Source organism: Ornithorhynchus anatinus, chromosome 4, assembly GCF_004115215.2.
Source record: "Ornithorhynchus anatinus isolate Pmale09 chromosome 4, mOrnAna1.pri.v4, whole genome shotgun sequence".
In the NCBI taxonomy this organism is placed as follows: domain Eukaryota; kingdom Metazoa; phylum Chordata; class Mammalia; order Monotremata; family Ornithorhynchidae; genus Ornithorhynchus; species Ornithorhynchus anatinus.
Window position 1 is genome coordinate 8,557,541 of NC_041731.1, and position 19,617 is coordinate 8,577,157.

Sequence of the window (19,617 nt, forward strand, 5' to 3'; positions counted from 1 at the left end):
CCTGGCTGCCCCGGGCCTCGGGCGGCGGGAGGTGACCCCGGTGGTCGCCGCTGTGCTGTCTGGGTCGGGGACCGGGAGGGACGGAGATGCCATCCAGGCTCACTCGCTATCTATCCCCCCCTCAGTCCCACAGCACTTATGTCCATGTCTGGAATTTAATGTCTGTCTAAAGCGAAAGCTCCTTGTGGTCAGGGAACATGTCTAGCAACTTATACTCTCCCACAGTAAGCACTGCATAAATATCATTGATCGATTGGTTGTTGTCTGGACTCCTGGCCGTGGCAGAGAGAGTCAGAAGAGGCTCTTCTGACTCTCCCTTTGCCTGTCTCCCTGGAGGTGGGTGTGGCTTGGGGCTTCCTACAGAAGGTGCCCTTCTTTCTGTCCTTCCCGACTTCCTACTAGCGGGCGGGGGGGGGGGGGGTTGGCGCAGTGGTGTCTTCCTAACCCCCCCGCCCGTCCCTCCGACATCCCACCCCGACAGCTCTGCCTTCGGAGGGCACAGATGCCGGCCTGGCTGGGCCTCAGGCTTCCCGTCTCCTCCCGTGGCCCAGGCGGGGCAGGCGCTGGAATGATTGATTGGCTCCTTCCCGCTTTCCCAAAGTCACCCTGAGCCGGTCTTGCCAAGAAGGTACCGGGCCCACCTTCCCGGGAATGGAGGATTGGGTGTCAGACGAGAGCCACCCGATTGGCAAGTCAGATTTTTTAGGGACAGCTGGACTGCGAGGGAAAGGGCAGGGCCCACGCCAGGGCCAGCCTCTTCCCCAGGAAAGGCCGTGCTTCCTCCCAGGGGCCGGGCGAGGGGCGGAGGTACAGTGGCAGGGGAGAGTCCTGGCTCGGGGTTGCAGCACCTGGATACTTCCCGTTAGAACTAGGGATGGTGGGGGGAGCGAATGGCATCTGGTGCAGGAGGGTGGGGCTGGGAGCCAGAATAGGTTTTGATTTTTGTCAGCGGCGAAAGCTCCACCAGATCCCCGTGGGGAGCGCATCCGGGGCTGCCCAGAGGGGCTGGGGTCTTCTTCCCCTCCTCTCTCTCGTCCCTTCTTTCCCTTCCATTCCCCATTCTGTCCCTCCCATTCCCACATGCCAGCTGTTATCAGCTGCTGCCTTCTCCCTGCCTGCCTAGCTCCTCATCCACTCACATGGGGTGCCAAAATGAAGACTGTTTTGTCTCTTCGTTGTCCTGGCTTTGCCCCGGTGTCTGTCACCTGCTGCCTTCCTTCCCCCTCGGGGCAGGGCGGTGCCCCCTTCGGGGATGAGAGCCGCTTGAGGGGGCGTGGGGAAAGGGCCTGGGTAAAGGCAGTGAGTGGTGAGAAGCAGCGTAGCCCAGTGGATAGAGCCGTGGACGTGGGTTCTAGACCCGGCTCCGCCGCTTGTCCGCTATGTGACTTCAGGCAAATCACTTAACTTCTCTGGGCCTCAGTTACCTCATCTGTAAAGTGGGGATTATTACTGTGAGCCCCCCGTGGGACTTGGACTGTGTCCAACCTAGTTTGTATCTATCCCAGCTTTTAATACGGTACCTGGCACATAGTAAGCACTTAACAGATACCATGAAAAAAGTCGCGTGGGGGGAAACGTGCCCACCCTTCCCTTTCAGGGATGCCCCTGCTCCCCCTCCCCGGTGGTCGGAGCCTCGGTCCAGGTCCTGGAGGTGGAATACTCTCTGGGAAGTGCCCGTGTGAAGCAGAGAGTAGTCTCAGAAGGGGTTGGGGTTGGGGTGGGATGTACCCCTCAAGGGTTCCCGCGATGGAGTACACAGTAGGATGCGTGACTCAGCTGCTAGTTGCTAGCCTGCCCGGAACTGGAGTGGGAGATTCCATCTCTGGCTTGCGGTTTTACTTTTCGTAGAAATTATCCCAAGTGGTAAAGCACAACCCAGATTTCCCCCTACCACCCTCCTCATCTCCCCTCCCACCGCGACACCCTTTCTCCTGGCCCCCACCCCTGCCTCTCCCCTTCTCTCCCGCTCCCGCTCTCCCCTACTCGTTACTTCTATCTCCATCCTTTCCGACTCTGCCTTTTCTGGAGTTTTTCCATCTCACCCCTCAGGCGTTGTTCGCCGTCCCTTCCCACCCCTCCCCTTCTCCAGATGCCCCGTGGCCAGGCTCCCCCACTCCCGTGCCCGGGCCTTGTGGTTTCCCCAAAGTTAGCATGAAGTGAGCTAGACGGGGCTCGGCGGCCGCTGCTGTTATCCCTCTCATACCCATAGGGTGTGGCCACCAGCTGTCTTCATAGTCTGGGGCGCAGCAGAAAACCAACCACCCCCTTTCCTGACCCCCGACTCGCTCCCCCCGCGCCTGTCGTCCTGTACCCAAATACGCATCTCCGCCCCCCACTGGACTGGAATCCCTTTACCCCCTTCCGTTTCCTGCCCGCAGTGTTCCCAGATGGGCCCTTCTTCTTTATTACCTTTCTGCTGGGGGTGAGGGCACTCCCCCCAGGAAGGTGCCTAGAGGGCAGGGCCAGGCCCAGAGGCTTGGAAGACCGGGGTCCAAGGTCCCCAAGAGGGGGAGGGTGGCCCTCCCCACCGGCGTAACTTCTCCCTGACTGAATGTGGGGACCCGCTTTCCCGGCTTCTTCCCTCTACCTCACCGGCTTCTCGGGCTCCTCTTGCCAGTTGAGGGGGTGGGGGGACCCCGGTCCGTAGACTGTGCTCTCTCTCTCTCTCTCCCCCCAACTCACCCCCTCCCTCGAGCCCGAGACCCTTGGCCGCTGCCAGTCTGGGGGACCCTGCAGCTGCGGGATGGGGCCAGCGAGGGCTATCCGGGCACGGGGCCAGTGGCTGGGCCTTGGCCGTCAGCCATGGCGCCTGGCTGCAGCCCATGTGCAGCCGGGGGGGCCCTCCCAGCTGCATTGTCTGTGTCCCGGAGCGCGGGAGGAGAGTGGTGGCCCTTTAGTTTTGCAGACAGTGGGGTGTCCCCTCCCCACTCTCCCCTCCCCCTCCCCGCCGCCCCCGGGGACTCCCCTTACTGGGAAGCCCTGGGTGGGGCAGGGCCGGAGAAGTCGGCCAGTTCTCAGGCCGGGCGCCGGCGGTTGGAATTCCCACAGAATCAGAGCTTTGTTCTCCGTGTGGGTGGCTGGGGCCGGCAGGGGCGGGCAAGGCCGGAGGGGGCGAGGGAGACGGCGGGCGGGCAGCGTAGGGGGAGCCGCCGAAGACCGGGGCCACGTGCTCCCGATGGGTGGGGTGGATGTCACGCCTCCGCAGCAGGCCCCTGGAGCAGGGCCCCTCTAGGCCCTGCACGTGTGTACCGTGCGGCCTGGCGGGAACAGCCCTTCCCGCCCACTGTCCTTCCCTCCCTCCCCCTCTTTTTCCATCCCAACCCCCCCCTTCTCATCCCATTCCACTCTCCTCCCCCTCCCTCGCTCTTTCCCATCCTCCCCACCCCTCTTCTTCCCTCCCTCCTCCTTCCCTCCCCCGTCCCACCCAGCCCGTGCCCTCTTGCCCGTTTGGCCGGTTGGGCGTTTCCCCTCCCGGGCGGGAGCCCAGATTTCTGAGCTTTGATCTGGCGACGGGATCCGGGGCCAGAGCGCCGCCGGGCAGGTGACCCGAGGAGCTCCCTGGGTTCGAGGCTCGGAGCGGAGGCCGGCACGGATGGGGTGTCTCGGGGCGCCGGCTCATCTGGTCCGGGCAGTTTGCTAGCAGCGCCCGGCTGGGAGGGCGGGGAGAAACGAGGAGGGAGGAGAGGAGGAGGAGGAAGGGGATGTGGTGAGCAGGAACAGGACTGGCCCTGCACACACACAGAGTGCGGGAGGCGGCCCCGGCACAGCGCGGCCCGACCGAGCCTGGCAGTGAGGGGGCCCAAACAGGAGGGGGAGGCCCGGTCTACCCCATCGGCCATGGCTGGGGCCCAGGCCCCTTGGGCGGGCGTCTCGGGCTATTACAGCTTCAAGAGGGAGATCTTATTGGAACGATCGGGCTGGCTGGACGGTGGCTCGGAGCAGGACAGGAAGGGCTACTTGTACCAACAGCTGTGTTGTGTAGGTGGGTGTCGGCCCGGAGGAGGGGTCCGGGAGGCGGGGCTGGTGGTGGGGGGCGGGAGGCGGGCCCTGGGGGGGGCGGGCCCGGGGAGGGGGCAGGGCCTCCGGCACCGGGCACGGCCTTCGGAACCGGGCACACCCGCTCCGGGCAGGGTGGGGAGCCGGGGGACCATTTGGGCCGGATCGGGGGTCTCGTGGCTTCCTTCTTGCCCAGCCTCTTGGACACTTTCCTCCTGAGCCGTAGCTCAGAAGGAGTTAAAGGAGGCGATGTGGGTGGTAGGTGACACTAGAAGGCTCGATCTGTTCCCAGCCACACCCCTCCTCTGCTTTCTTTGGTGACCTCCTCGCCTGGAAAACGTACTTCGTCCAATGACTGATTTCTGTGCCCCTCTCCGGAGCCCCCGCTCTCTCGGCCTGCCCCACTCCCCCGCCCGGTTCATGCTCAGCCCGTGGGGTCTGGGTCCCGGCTGTTACCCCGGATTCCGGGGGTTTTGTGGGGAAACGGCAGTGAGACCCAGGCCGCCCGGAGGGCCAGAACCGGGCCAGGATTGGGAGAACACGGAGAAGGGGCCGAGCCGGGGCATGATCTGGGGGGCAGCGGGGGGATTTGAAGGCTGGCCAGGTAGAATGGAGGAGACTTCTTCAGCGTGAGCAGTGGGCTTGGGGGGCAGCGGGTAACTCCTGAGGTAGGGGAGCCGTGGGATGCACTGTGAGTGTCCAATAGATACTTGTCGATGGCTCCGTCTGGCTCTCGAAGCCAGAGAAGGTACGTTGCCCGCCGCCCTCGTCAGAGGTGAACAGGCCTAGGAGCTCCAAACTGTCCCATAGGGTCTGTCTGCTAGGTCCCTGGTCTTCTCTTCACTCTGCAGGGGCGGAGGGAGACCGAGGCCCCGAGCGGAGTTACTAGGATCAGTACGGGTCTGAGCTCTGGTGCAGGTCTGACCTCCAAACGAGGCTGCTCCTCCCCTCCCTCCCAGCCCCCAAGGGGGTCTGAGAATCAAGGAGTCCCCAACCATGGAAACTAGCCCAAGCCCACTCCAGGCCCTTCTTCCCCGTCTCAGGCTTCCCAGCCCGGAGAGGCCTCTCTGAAGCAGAGGATTTGGGGCCGGAGCCTGACACTCCATCCTTGGGCTCGGACCTGGGTGGGAAAGGAGGCTTCCGGGACCTGGCTCATCCCCTTCCCCTGATACCATCTCCCTCCCTCCCTTCTCCCACCCGCCCTTGCTTCCTGTTAGGTTCTGGGGCTGGGGGCGGCTGGGGCAGAAACGGCAGGGGTATGAGGACTAGAGAAGGGAAAGGTCATCTTTGTCCTCATCCGAAGCCTTGAGTCCAGGCCCGTCTGGGTGCAGCGCTTGGCCGTTCCCTCTGATTCCAAGCCACCGACCCAGACCCTCCCCTCCCTCTAGGGTAGGAATAGTTTTACTTTGGGTTCCGATCCGGCTGGTACATTTCTGTCCAAATCTCTAGGGGAGCCTCTTCTCTCAGGGAACCGAGCGAGCGAAGCCAGGAGGGCGTCGGGCCGCTGCCCCCGGGATCCTGCGTGACGTAGTGGATAAAGCACGGGCCTGGGAGTCAGACCGTTAAGGGTTCTAATCCCGGCTTGCCACTTGTCTGCTGTGAGACCTTGGGCAAGTCAGTTCACTTCTCGGTGCCTCAGTTACCTCCTCTGTGAAATGGAGTTGGAGACTGTGAGCCCCACGTGGGACAGGGATCGTCTCTATCCCGATTTGCTTGTGTTCAACCCCGGTCCGTTGTATGTACAGTGCCTGCACGTGGGAAGCACTTCACAAATACGATAATTATAATTATTATTATTATCACTGTGGCGGTGTCTGGAGCAGGAGAGTTCACTTGGCCGTAAGAGGATTTCCGTCCGAGGGTCTAGCACAGAATGGGCGGCCGAGGGAGGATATGGAGGAGTCTGTGATAGATGATTTCTCCCATCTGCAGTCGGCTATTGCCCGGCTGGGGTGGGAAGCCGAGACCGTAACCTGGGGCGGAGGCCACCAGCTGCCCAGGAGAGGTGGAGAGAGGGGGAAGAGGATGAGCTGCCCTAGGGCTAATTGGCCGCCTTTTGGGCCTAAGAGGAACTTCCGCCTCGGCTGCCGCTGGCCTGGGCCTGCTTCTTTCCCCCCCCCCCCGCCCCCCGGTCTGGAGTTCCCAGAAGGTGGGAAGAGGAGAAGGGGATTGAGCAGGGACTCCTCTCCCTCTCACCCGGACTGCAGCCGTTGCTTCTAGAAGTGGAATGGGACAGGCCTGAGGTTGGCAGGGGCCTGGGCCGGCCCAAGCGGGAGCCTCGGGGACCCAGGGGGCAGGGCCGGGGAGGGCAGGGTTCTCTCGGCCCTCCCCCGGGCCCGGCTCCGGGAAAGGGGACCGCAGGGCCGGGGTGAGAGAGTGTGGATCGGGTCCCGTTCCCGGTTCCGTTCCCGGTCGGACAGCGACCTCTCCCCCACCGGCGTCGGAGGGGAGCAAAGATGTCTAGGGATGATGTAGAGGGGTCGGGGCTTCTGGGAGGGGGATGATCCGCTCACTCTCGGTTTAGGAGAAGCAGCGTGGCTAAGTGGAAAGAGCCCGGGCTTGGGAGTCGGGGGTCATGGGTTCGAATCCCGGCCCTGCCACTAGCCAGCTGTGTGAGTGGGGGCAAGTCACTACGCTTTTCTGGGCCTCAGTGACCTCATCTGTAAAATGGGGATGAAGACTGTGAGCCTCACGCGGGACATGCTGAATACCCCGTATCTACCCCAGCGCTTAGAAGGGTGCTCTGCACATGGTAAACGCTTAACAAATACCAACATTATTATCATTATTATTGCTAGCCCCTTCTTGGGGGCAAAACGGGTTCGGGGGGGCTCTCCGGTGGTGCCGGGAGAGGTCCCTCCCCTGTGCCTGGTCCTCCTCCCTTCCCTGGCACCCGTCTTTCCCCGCATAGGTCCATCCGGGGTCCACAGTGATGACGATGATAATTATAATGATCGTGTTTGTGAACTGCTTACGACGTTCAGGCACTGTCCGACGCACTGGGGTTGAATACAAGCGGATCGGGATGGAGACGGTCCCTGTTCCACGTGGGGCTCACAGTCTCCAGCCCCATTTCACAGAGGGGGTCACTGAGGCCCAGAGGGCAGGTTTAGGCTTTGGGGGGGGCAGCAGCCCACTCCCTGGATCGGGGCGCCCCCTTCTGGCCGATGCGGGCATGGTAAAGAGCCAGCCCTTTCCCGGGGTAGGTCTGGAGGGAGCTCCTGGAGGCCGGCCGGGAGGAGGCATCCCAGGCGGGGTGGGAAGGGCAGGCCCGGCGCCGAGCAGTGGCCTCGGCCCGGAGGTGTCAGGGGCCGCCGGCCTCCCTCGGAGGGGCTGGCGAGAGGGTGGGACCCGCGCGTCACCCAGCTGGATCTCATCACTGCAGAAAATCCTTGCGGTTTGGGAGCAGCTACATTCTTGTCTGTGGCCGGTCCCTAAGGGAGGAGGGAGAGCGGTTGGGTGGCAGGGAGGGGAGTGACGCAGAGGGACAGTGGGGCGGACCGGTGAGCGGGACTGGGGAGCTGGGCCGGATGACCCTCGACCTGGTCCTTGGGGCTCCACGCCGCCCTCCCCGCCCCAAGGGCCGCTCTCCCACATCTCCCAGGGCAGAGCCTCACCCAGAAAACTAATACCGGTCGGGGGGAGGCCCGGGCCCCTGCCCCTCCTCCCCCCGGCCACCCTCAGGTGTGGTTTCCTTCCCCTCTGACTCACGGGTGCTTCCCACAGACCCCTTTCTGGCGTTCCCTCCACGGACTGTGACTCACGGAGCTGTGCCGATCGCCCCCCCTCCTTTCCCCTGCCCCCTGTCCGGGGCCTCTCTGACTCACGGGCGTCCCCTCCTTCCCAGCCAGGATAGCCCTGTGGAGTTCAGCACTCCGGAGTTCAGTGAGTTGGGAGTTCCTGGGCAGTGAGCTGGGATGTGTGTGGGTCAGCCTCTTTCAGTCTGGGCACAACTGGTCCCTGTCCCCGGCGCTAGGGATCCAGGCTGGGCAAACTGTTGCCTTCCCCCATTCCTGCAGTGCCCTCCTTCGGGGCCCGCTTCTCCCCTAGACTCTCTTAGAAGTATAGTAGGGCCCTGGGAGGAGCTAGCGAGGCAGATCTCCTGCCCTCTGGACCCCCCCCCCCCCCCCGCCCCACCACCCCTCTCCCTGCCCCATCCTCTCCTGCCTGGCGGCCTGCCTACCTGCCTGCTGTGCTGGGGGTTGGGCGTATCCCTGGTGCCGGGATGATTCATCCGCCAGCTATGCGGCCCAGGCCGGCAGGGCAGTGCCGGAGCCCGGCTTCAGCTGGGCCCTGCCTCCGGGCCAAGATCCGGGTGCTATGGGACACCCAGGAGGCCGGGGACGGGTAATCACTGGGACGAGGAGCCCCTGCCCAAGAGCCACCGGGCGGGGAAGGTACGAACCCCACCCCACCCTACCCCCAGGCTCCCCGGCCTTGGTTTCTCTCTGGGGTTCGTGAAGCGGTAGTAGAGGTTTCTGTTAAGTGCTTAATGTGTGCAGAGCACCCTACTAACCACTGCCCGGATGGGGCTCACCACCCTTCCCTGGTTTCCCAGGTCCTCGCTTAGCGGGACCCTCGAACTTCAGGTCCCTTCACTGTAAGATGGGGATGCAACGCCTGTTCTCCCTCCCCACTAGACTGGGAACCCCATGTGGGGTCTGGCCCGATTACCTTGGATCTACCCCAGCTCTTCGTATAGTGTTGATAGCAAATAATGAATATTATTAGATCCCCATCGGCTGGGACACTGGCCCGTTGGGGATGGTGGGGTAAACTGCTTCCTGGGGCTTTAGGGGGGCACTTAGTCCCCCACGTCCCCAGACACATAACTGGGGGGCTTTGTGGGGGATGGACTGTGGGAGGAGAGTGGTAGGGGATGGGGCTGCTTTAAAAACCTGGGACAGGAATTGGGGCTTTATGGGGCAGGGGATTGGGCTTGGGGCGGTGGCAGGGAGTTGACCGCGGTAGCACCGTTCCGCACAGATGCCGAGAGGCTGCGTGGCCTAGAGGGTAGAGCACGGGCCTGCTTCTAATCCTGGTTCCTCCCCTCGTCTTCTGTGTGACCTTAGGCAAATCACTCCACTTCTCTGTGCCGGTTACCTCAACTGTTAAATGGGGATTAAGACTGTGAGCCTCGACTGGAACGTGGACCGGGTCCACCCTCATTTGCTTGTATCTACCCCAGAGCTTAGTACAGCTCCTGGATCATAGTAAGCGCTTAACAGATACGATAAAAAAAAAAATCTGAGGCGAGGGAAGCAGGGGGGCTGGGATCAAACAGATCCTGGAGCCGAAAGAAAGGCAGTTTGGGGATGAGAGGGCAGGATCCTATAGGGAAGAGGTAGAAGGGGAAGCAAACAGCCTCCTGACCTGCCTACTAGGAGCTCAGATTAGAACTGAGGGTCTCAAGTCCCTATCCTTCAAGTAACTTGCATCCCCACCCAACCTGCCAACTTCTGGGTAATTTCAGGTCTTCTTCTCTGGAGAGGTTTGGCATCAAGATAGTAATTAATTCAAGCTGTACCTAAAACAGGCGGAGCCACAAGAATATGGTGAAGGGCGGCGGAGGCGGCAGTGGCCAGCCTTTGAGAATCCCTGGTCCAGAGGGGCCGGCGGCCGCAGGCCCCGGCCTGAGCTCTTTGAGGGAGGGATGGTGCCGAGTTCCAAGTCCCAGAGTCCCAGGACTCTGACTGAAATCATCTCCCGCTTCCAACATCCGGAGATGCCCGGAGGACGGGATGATTTCATCTGGTTCGAATGGGGAAGGAGCATGGGAGCAGGTGGTGTAGGGAAAGAGCTCCAGTCTGGCAGCCGGAGGGCCCAGGTTGGAGTGTGAGCTTCTGCCACCCGCCTGCCGAGTGACCGTGACCGAGCCCCTTCATCTCCCCGAACCTCAGTTTCTTCATCTGCCAAATGGGGGTCGTGACACCCGCCTTTCTTACGGGCCTCACAGGGGTGTTGTGAGGGAAATATCTAAGTAAGCTGAGAGCCTTTGGAAAGAAAAGTGTTTTAGGAAATCAAGGGAGGATGATGAGGAGGCAGATCTAAGGACTCCAGAGCAGAGAGGGGAGGAAGGGGGTTCCACGTCACGGCCTGGGCCCCACCAGGCTACAGAGACCCCGAGAAGCAAGGAGAGAGATGGATGGAGCTGCCGATATTGGGGTCTCTTTAGCAGACCGTGAGTTTGGTGCAGTAGTAAACTCTGCCCAGATTCCCCCGGAGCTTTCCAGGGAGTTCCTTGGCATTGCTGCACCTGGGACCCGAGGCCCGAGGAGATGAGGCTTCGAACACCCGAGAGTCGTCCCGAGCGGCGAGGGGTCGGGCTCGGCAGCTGACCCTCGCCCTGGCCGATCTCCGGTCTGACCGAGCGTGCCGCTGCTCCGAGGGGCTCCCGGCCCCCACTTTGCTGTAGGATGTGGTTGGGGGGGACGACTGCGACCGGGACCCTCTCCCTCTCTCACCCTCGCCGCCCCCGTTCCGGCGGCCGAAGGGCTGTGGCCGGGCGGCCCCGCCCCGAATGCGCCGGGCTCATCTGCCCGGCGAGGGTAGCGAGGAAACAGTTAAGTTTGGGCTGCGGCTTGGTGTGGCAGTCGGGGTTAGGAAACCGTCCGGTGGTTTCCTGTTTCTGGCAAGCCGTGCGCGCTGCAAAGGCCCAGTGTGCAGCGTGCAGTGTGCCGGAGCGCAAGGAGCGGCCCAGCCTCAAGCTCCGCCCCAGCCTGCTCTGGACACACCTAGTACGGGGATCGGCCCCCACACCTCCGGTGGGGCATGCTGGATGGCGGGCGGGCGGGAGGGGGAGGCGGGGCTTGGGTACCCGACGGGGCAGGGCAGGGCAGGGCAGGCCCGGGAAGAGCAGAGAGTGGAGGGCAGAGCCAGCCAGCAGAACTGCCGTGCTGTGGAGTCGGAGCAGGCAGAGGAAGTGTTCCTGCCGTCACTGCCGCTGCCTCAGCCCAACCCAGCCGGTCCCCCGCTCCCCGGGGTCCTTCTGCCCGAGGGAGGAAGTGGCCGTTGGAGCCGAGAGTTGGGCACCCGGGCCCGGGGTGCGAGCGCACCGGGAGCGGAGGCCGTTAGCGGGACCGGGAGTCCGTCCCGGACCCAGCCCCGGCGAGAGCCATGTCTCGGCAGAGATTGCGGAGCCGGGAGCCCGACCCCCCCTTGCAGAACAGGACAAACTCCGAGGACAACCTCTACCTGGCCGTGCTCAGGGCCTCAGAGGGCAAGAAAGGTAGCGGGCGTCGGGCCGGGCAGGATGGGGGCCGGGCAGGATGGGGGCAGGGAGCTGCTTGCGGTCTCCATTGCTTCCTGTTGGGGAAGGGCAGGGAGCTCGGGGGTGCCCCTGTAGGCGGGGTCGGAGGATACCCTGTGAGGGTTGGGGGAGAGCAGAGACCCAGGAGGAGGGGCTGGGTTGGGAGATGTGGACGTCGGCACGGACCCGTCCGGGGCCGCACTTGGGTTTCGAGAGGGCCGCTGGCAGAGGGGCGCGGCTCTCTGGCTGTGGAGGTTGATCTGCGGCTGGGGAGGGGTCGCCGGCTCTGTCGCCGGCTCACTTTGCTGCCTGGGCAGTCTGCAGTTTCACCGCACTCTGGGATGGTGGTGGAGAGGGGGTCGAGGGGGTCAGCCATTCTGCGGCTCGAGGGAATCGGGATTCCGAGTCCTCCCCGGGATCAGGGGGCAGGGGCTGCAGAGCTTCCCCCTTCTAGACTGTGAGCCCGTAGTTGGGTAGGGATTGTCTCCATCTGTTGCCGGATTGTATTTTCCAAGCGCTTAGTACAGTGCCCTGCACACAGTAAGCGCTCAATAAATACGATTGAATGAATGAAAGAGGAAGGAGGATAAGGGGTTGGGGGCATGGGAAGAGAGACACTCGGGGATGCCCTTTGCTCTTTTCAGGGAGCCCTGTGCCTCTGGGGTTGGGGGAGGGGGCTTCTTGGAAGAGGGGGCGTTAGCCGAGGAGGGAGGTTGGCAAAGAAAGCCACGCTCTGCCTGGCAGGCCCGGTGGGATACGGGGCGGCTGGACCCAGGTCCAGCGGGTGTTCATGTGGGGGACAGGGCTGTGGTTTGGATGGAGGTCCTGGGAGGGGGGCAGGGCACCCCTAGGGAAGGAGGGAGGAAGGGGGCATGAAGGGGCCTGGTTTGGGCAGATGAGGGCATTGGGTTCATCGTTAGCCATGGGCAGACCCGTTGCAGTTCTCCCTCTCCTCGTCCCTGCCTCCTCCCTCTTGCCCCTCTCCTCTCTCTCTGCCTTTTAATTCCACCTCCCTCCAGGTCAGGATTTGGGGATTCCCGGGCTCCCCTCGCTTTCCCTCAGGAAGGTTGAGGAAGGCTCCCCGCTTGGGGTCTGGGAAAGGTCTGGTGTGTATGTGTGGGGCTTGGGGGTGGAGAGGGGAGGAGAGCACGCTGTGAGGGGCGCCCCTCAGGGGAGCCGGAGGCGGGGTCTGACTCCCTGTTGGGTGGCAGAGACCCTGTCTGATGACCCTGACCCCTCTGGGGAATGTGGGTGGGGCGGAGGAGACGCCTTAGAGAGGAATGGGGCTCTTTCTTCCCTGCTCCAGTCTTTTGCCTCCCCTCCCCCCGGCCCCAGTCTTCCCACAGGGCTCTGGGCTTAAGCATCATCTGCTCCTCTCCTCTCCTTTCCTTACTCTTGCCATTTTCACCCCCTTTTTCCCACTCCCCCCATCCCCGTCCCAAATTCCCATGTCTCCTGCCCTCCAACACACACTCCCCTCCCGTCTGCCCTGCTGGTGAGACTGGGCACTGTCCTCTTTCTGGGCAAAGAGCACCCTGGGAGTTGGGAGCAGCGGGATCGGCCACTCTTCTCCCTGTTTTCCAGCTGAGAGAGCGGACACTGAGGCAGGCTCAGCTCGGGGGCCATTCCGCCCCTCCGGACGAGGGTCAGTCGGTGGCGGAGTTCCCGGCTCAGGCTCTCGGGGAGACCCAGCCGGGCGGGATCCCTGGCTCTGCCCCCCCAAATGTGGCCGGAGGGGGCCCGAGTCCTCTGTCTCCAGAGGGGAAGAGGGTGCCTGGGCGTGGTGGGGGCTGCGTCTGTTGTGGGGGCGGGGGCGGGCTGAGACTCGCTCCCCGGGCCCTGGGCGCGGCTGCCGCCCGGGGCTCAGACATGTGCGTTCCCGTCCCGGGGAGCACAATGAGGGAATTGAGAGAAGGGCACGTTGGCCGCCGCCGCCCCCCCCCTCGTTCCAGCTCCGTTTCCTGGGGAATCCCGGCCTGGCAGCCTGGGCACGGAGGGGCAGGAGTCGCTGCCCTCTGTTGCCCGGGCCCCGTCTTAGCGGACCGCGTCTCCCCTGGTGCCCGGGCCCGGGGCCCTGAGACCCACGGGCCCCGAGACCCACGGGTCAGACCTACCCATTGGCCTTCAGTCAGCTTCTCCCACGCCCCCGTTCTGTCCGACATGGAGCGAACAGGGGCGAAGAGGGGCCCAGAGTGGGCTGGAGCCCCTCAGTCTGGGCCCCCTGGGAAGGAGGCGGGCCCGGGAAGCTCCAGGTGGGAACGTCTCCTGGCAGGCTCCCCTGCTGGTGCGGGTGGAGCCCCAAATTACAGGGCACAGCTCGGTGGGGGTGGCTGGCCATTCTGCCGAGATCCCGGAGGCGGCGGGGGCTGGGGCCGGGACTGGTGTAGGGGCACCCCCTCCCCGCCCCTTACCCTGAGTCGGGCCTGTCCAGGGTGAATCCCCGGCCCCCGCTTCCCATGCCCTCATGGGAAAGAACCCTGCCCTCGCCGCCACCCGATCCTTCCTCCCTGGTCCTCTTGTCTCTGAGCTGGCCTAAGACGTGAGAGAGGAGAGGACGTGGAGACCGGGATACCGCTCTTCGCTTGTGACGTGAATAACTGCGATATTTGCTAAGTGCCTACTATGTGCCGAGCACTGTGCTGTGCTCCGGGGAAGTTACAGTGCAATCAGACCAGTCACAGCTCCCGTCCCGTGACTGGATTCACTGGGGAAGGTCGGGGGCGGGGGAGGCTGGCACGAGATTTGGGGTGAGTTGGCACCAGGGGTTTGGCCCATTGCTCTCCCTGACCTGGTCTGCCCCGCTCCATGCCGCTCCCCCCTTCCCCAACCACCCCTCCCACCCCCCCAGATAACACATTTCCTGCACCGCCCGCAGTGACTCAGTGACTCAGCCGGCGGCTCCCCGGTCTGCCCCCCGCCCGACAACCCGGACTCTGTTGCAGCTGCTCCCCGTGCTGGGAGCCCCTCGGGCCTGAACCCCCCGCTGCCCCCAAAGGATGATGGAACGGTGCCCTCAGGCCTAACACCGTGCTCTCTCCCCCACAGACGAGCGGGACCGGGTGCAGAAGAAGACCTTCACCAAGTGGGTCAACAAACACCTCATCAAGGTGAGATGGCGGGCCATGGCCAGGGAGGAGGGGCCCCAGCTCAGGAAGGGCAGAAGCCAGCAGTGCTCCTGGCATGGGATGGGGCTCTTTCCCAATCAGCGGTCCCGGTCTTTATCGAATGCTTCCTCTGGGCACAGCACTGTACTAAGCGCTTGGGAGAGTACCAGGGAATGAGAGAAGCAGCGTGACTCGGTGGAAAGAGCATGGGGTTGGGAGTCAGAGGTCATCGGTCCGAATCCCGGCTCTGCCACTCGTCAGCTGTGTGACGGTGGGCGAGTCGCTTCACTTCTCTGGGCCTCAGTTCCCTCATCTGTAAAATGGGGATTCAGACTGTGAGCCTCACGTGGGACAACCTGATCACCTTGTATCTCCCCCAGCGCTTAGAACAGTGCTTTAGAACAGTGCACACAGTAAGCGCTTAACAAATACCAACATCATCATTATTATTATTAGACACAATTCCCTGCCTTCGAGAAGCTTCCAGTTTAGCAGTCCTCTTCTGCCAAGCTAGTGGAGAGAGATGGAGCAGGGCATTCTGACTCAGCCATCCCCCTTTCCTCCTCCAGCCTGGAAATGGCCGTTCATGCTTGAACTTGACGTTTTTTCTTTCCCTTTCAACTCTCTCAAATGCTGTCTTTTCTGTTCTCTGCTCTCTCCTCCATCTTTTCCCTCTGGCTTGCCCCTTGCAGCACTGGAGAACAGAGGTAGGTGGGGACCTGGGCCTCCTGTGGGTCTCTTTCCCGGGCCTCCTGGGCTTCCTTCTCTTCACCCTGCTGGGCTGAGGCTGCCCTCTGGCCTGCCTGCCTTTCCCGGGGAGATCTAGACTCTGGCTGGAATGGGAAGGGAATAGGGAAGGAATGGGAAGTGGGTGGGAAGGGATGGGGGAGGGAGAGAGGCCCCTGAAAAGGGGCCAAAGCCCGACTCCCAGGTGACTGTAGAGTTGATAACTTGGGAGAAAGCTTCTGTACACAGCTTTTGACCGAAGCCTGGGCCCTGGGGGCAAGGGAGTGGACTGGACTGGGCGCTCTAGGGGTCAAACCCATGGTTACTCCTGCTGGACTGAGGAGGGGAGCGTGAGAAGCTGCCCTGCTCCACGTCCCGAGACATTTTTTCCTTTTGCTTTGTCTTTCCCTTGGGCCTTCTGGCCCCTTTCTCTCCTCTGGCCTGGGAATCGCGGAGGGGGCCCTGAGGCTCTGCCTACCATGTGGCTAGTAGTAGTAGTTGGCTGCGATAGGACCCTTGGGCTGGGGTCAGACCTCTTCTCCCGCCCCCGAACTCATGACTTCCGGCTTCACCGTAGGCGCAACGTCACATCAGCGACCTGTATGAAGATCTTCGTGATGGCCACAACCTCATCTCCCTGTTGGAAGTGCTCTCGGGAGACACCCTGGTAGGTGGGCCCTGGGTTCCGGCTACTCTCCCCTTCCTCGTCAGTGTCTGTCAGTGTCAGCGCGTGTCTTCTGGGTTTCTACGCTTCCTTCTGGGGACCCTTCCCCAGAGCGTCCCCATCTCTCCACCCCGCTTCCCACCGCCTAGGTCCTGAGTCTCTCTCTCCGCTCCCACTTTGCTCCTAAAATCCTGCCCTCCTCTTTCACTCCTTTCCCAACTTTGCTCTAAAAAATCTCTCTCCCCACCCAACTTGCTCCTGAATTCCTCCCTGCCCCTTCCCCGCCTCACTCCTGCACCTCTCCTCCCCTCCCCGCCACTGCCTGGCTCCTGAGTCTCCCCGACCTTGCTCCAGTGGTTTCTCACTCATTGCCAAGTAATTGTCATCCTGGTCGTCGTCGTCATGACCGCCACCACCGTCATCATCATCACCGTCGTCATCGATCGTCATTATTGGCGGTACAGAGTGGGTGACTACTGTGGGTGGAGCACTGTGCTAGGCACTGGGAGATAGTACAGAAGGAGTAGAAGACGTGATCTCTGCCCTCGAGTTGCTCACCGGCTAATGAAGGAGACAGACGGTCATAAAACGATGACTCGGCCATAGTAAAAGGGATGTGAGAGTAGAACCGCAGCCCAGGTGGATAACTGGTCTGCCCACCTCTCCCCTCCTACTGGTCTCGAGACTAGAAGGCCAACCTCTGCCACCGGCTCTGGGCCAGCTGGGTCAGTGGGTTCTGGAGGCCGGGACGAGGGGGATTGGCCTGGGGGCCCGCCGGCCCCCGGCCCAGTTGAGCACCTGAGTGGCTTCCGGCACCGGGGTTCTGAGGAGATCTTCCTGTCCTTCCTGCCCCAGGCCGCTGGAGCCTAACCTTCCAGCTGGAGCCCAGGGCCCGGTCCCCTGCCTGCCTTCTTGCATCCCCTGGATGCCCTGGCCCATCCCTCAGGCCTCACAGCTCTCCTCCTGACCTTTGGCTTGATGGCCAAGCTGGGGCCTGGAGGTCAGCCGGAGTTGGGCCCCCCTTTCTAGCCACAGGGGACCACTTGGGCCAGGTAGTAGGGAGAACACCGCTCTGCCCCTGACCTCTCTGCCTCTCTCTGAACCACCCTTCTGCCCGCCCGCCCTCAAGGGTGGAATTCTCCCACCTCTGCCCCCCGAGATCCTCTGACCACCCCTGCTCTGTGTCCCTGCCTTCTGGATGTTAACGCATTAACCTCCCTGTGCTTTGACTTCTCTGCTGCTTTGGACACTGAACCCTGACCTCTGCCCTTTGCACTTTGCCTCCTGCCCGCACTGCTCCGGCCGGGCAGCCGAGGGAGCGCGACGTAATGAGGAACTTGCGTTTGGTGAGTGGTTCTGTCCCGTGTGCTCTCGGCCGGCGCATGTTCTCCTCTGGACATTGGCTCTGCCATTGGTTGGTCCAGCTATGATGTCACTTCTTGCCCCCAAGAGGACCTGTGGCAGTGAAAGGAGGTGAAGGAGAAGCTGGGAGAGTAGACCTCTCCCCACCCCCTTGCTTCTGATGGGGGGCATGGGGAGAATGACACCGTGTCCCAAACAGCCAATCGGAGCTTTGCTCGTGTCCTCTGCTAACCGACGGTTAGCTCTCTTGATCTGGCCTGTGTGATCGGATGAAGCGTGCGTGGGACCTCCCTGCTTTCCACAACTTTTCCCCGCGGGACCAGGGGCCAGATGGAGGAGAGGGGGCCGGGGAGGCGCGCCCTTAGCCTCCCTTGCTGGTCCGTGTTGTGGGGGAGGATGGGAAGGGCTGAGGACTTCCTGGAGGACCCCAAATTACCACTCCCCGGGATCCGTTCGAAGCAGGGGCCGATCCTCTTTCGGCGGGACGGCAGAGCTCTCGAGCTGCCTTTCTAGGTGGGGTCTGAGGCCCTGGGGTGGGTGGGATGAGACGGTTCTGTCCGGGAGTCTCCAAGGCCTCTGAAGCTGAGCTTGAGATCTGCTGAGATCCCAGGTGTCTGGGAGGAAGTGGACACCGGCTGCCCGCTGGGGGAAAGTAGGAGGGGCTGCGCTGCCTGGCCAGGCCGGGGCTTCCTTGCTATTGTCTGCCTCAGACACCCCTTCCTTCCCCGCTCAGGACCGGCCCAGGCAGCAGGATTTCCTGCCCCAGCCTCCAGCCCCCGGGCCTAGAGCGCTGCTGGGCCCGGGCCCCTGGCTCCCTCCGTGGGACAGAATTGGCCGAAGCTGGGGAAGATGACCCAAGGCCTGACGGGGGTGGGCCTGGAGGGGGTGGAGAGGTGAGATAGCAGCAGTCCCGTTCTCTCCACCTCGAACACCAGCTGGGAAGGGCCGCTGCTGTCCGAGATCATCCGGGCCCCGGGTCGGCTTCCGGTTCTAGGTGTGACTAGCTCTCAGTGAGCTCAAGGCTGTCCCTGTCCCCGTGGGATGGGCCCTGCCCATGGCGGGCCCCTGCTCAACCCTCGGCCATCCGCCTAGTGCCCGCGTGGCCCATCCCCTCTTTGCCCAAAGTCTAACTGCAGCCCCTAGATGGGAGACGAGCGAGTGTGTTTGTGATCTGGGTGCCTGCTGAAGAGAGAGGCCAAAGGGCATGACAGCCACTCTGGGGCGGCTAGCCCCTCCCGTCTTGGGGCGGGGGTTCTCATTCCCCCCCATTCCGTCTGAGAGGCTCTGACTCCCCCCATCTTCTCCTGTCACAGCCTCGGGAGAAAGGGAGGATGCGTTTCCACAAGCTGCAGAATGTCCAGATCGCTCTGGACTACCTCAAGCGCCGCCAGGTGAGCGATCGAACCCCAGCCTCCTGCCACTCTGTTCTCTACCAAACCCTGCCCCCCCCGTCCCCCTGCCCCACTACCCCTCACCCCCTGCCCTGCCATCCCCGCAGAGCACTGGGGCGGAGTTGGGGGCTTCTCAGTGAAAGCGGCTCGGTTTCAGGTGAAGCTGGTGAACATCAGGAACGATGACATCGCGGACGGCAACCCCAAACTCACCCTGGGCCTCATCTGGACCATCATCCTGCACTTCCAGGTCAGGGAAGTCCCCTGCTGCAGCAGGACAGAGGAAGGGGCCGCCCTGGCCCTGCCCGGGTGCTAGCTCTGCAACTCTTCCGCCTTGGGAGACTGGAACCGGGGAGCCACTCAGGGGGACCCCTCTGACTGGGGGTAGGGGCCCCATCCTAGCTCAGAAGGGAGAGAGGACGAGCAGACCAGAGAGATCTATCGCTGCCTGGCCCTTGGGTTCTCCCTCCCCCGACCCCCGTTGCCCCCGGGCAGCTGAGCTGGCAGAGCGGGTGGGATTTTCAGAGAGAACGACGTCAGGTAACGGGGGGCTTCCTACAGGCGAGTTGACCCTCCGCCTAACCCCAGGGGCTCCTGGGCTCCCCACGTAAGATCCCGGGCCCCTAGCCAGGAGGTTCACTGCCTCAGTAGCTCCAGAGTGGGGGTTAAGGGCCTGCTGGGAATCCTGCCCTTTTCTCCCCCCCACTCTGTGTCCGTGTTCCCGGCTGGCGCCGCCTGGCCTTTCCCGGGAATGGCAGTGCCTACCCAGTCAGGAATGTGCATAGAGAGAGAAAGCAGCTGCCACCCCCGGAGGGGAAATGTTTTGGAGACGCTAAGGCCGAGAGGCTGGGGCTGACTCACCGCTAGCTGGGGCCAGCCGCTGCCAGAGCACAGGAAACACATCTGATTCCTGTGGAGGGTGGAGTCCTGTTGGCAAGAGAGAGAGAGAGAAAAGAAAGGCATAGGCATGGGAGAGAGCGAGCGAATGAGAGAGAGACGTGGGCAAAGAGAGAAAAGTAAAGAAGGAGGGGAGAGGAGCCCGGGAAGCCGAGGCTGCGGGGAGGGAACAGATGCAGGGCAGTGAAGGGCACATGGTATGACAGAGAACCAGAGGCCTGGGGAGAG

At 62.9% G+C, this 19,617-nt stretch overlaps 1 protein-coding gene across 22 annotated transcripts in view; it reads left to right on the forward strand.

Moving 5' to 3' along the window:
* Nucleotides 1–19,617, forward strand: part of PLEC (plectin) — a 68,669-nt gene that overhangs the window by 20,489 nt on the left and 28,563 nt on the right. For 6 of the 22 annotated variants that reach the window (XM_029064013.2, XM_029064030.2, XM_039911699.1 and 3 more), the window contains exons 2-7: nt 14,291–14,352; nt 15,042–15,056; nt 15,653–15,742; nt 17,050–17,085; nt 18,415–18,492; nt 18,650–18,742. In XM_029064013.2, coding sequence (XP_028919846.1) covers nt 14,291–14,352; nt 15,042–15,056; nt 15,653–15,742; nt 17,050–17,085; nt 18,415–18,492; nt 18,650–18,742 — 374 coding nt within the window. Of the gene's footprint in view, nt 1–3,803; nt 3,983–10,876; nt 11,225–14,290; nt 14,353–15,041; nt 15,057–15,652; nt 15,743–17,049; nt 17,086–18,414; nt 18,493–18,649; nt 18,743–19,617 lie in introns of those variants that run through there. The other 16 variants (XM_029064014.2, XM_029064032.2, XM_029064031.2 and 13 more) reach the window with 9 other exon arrangements.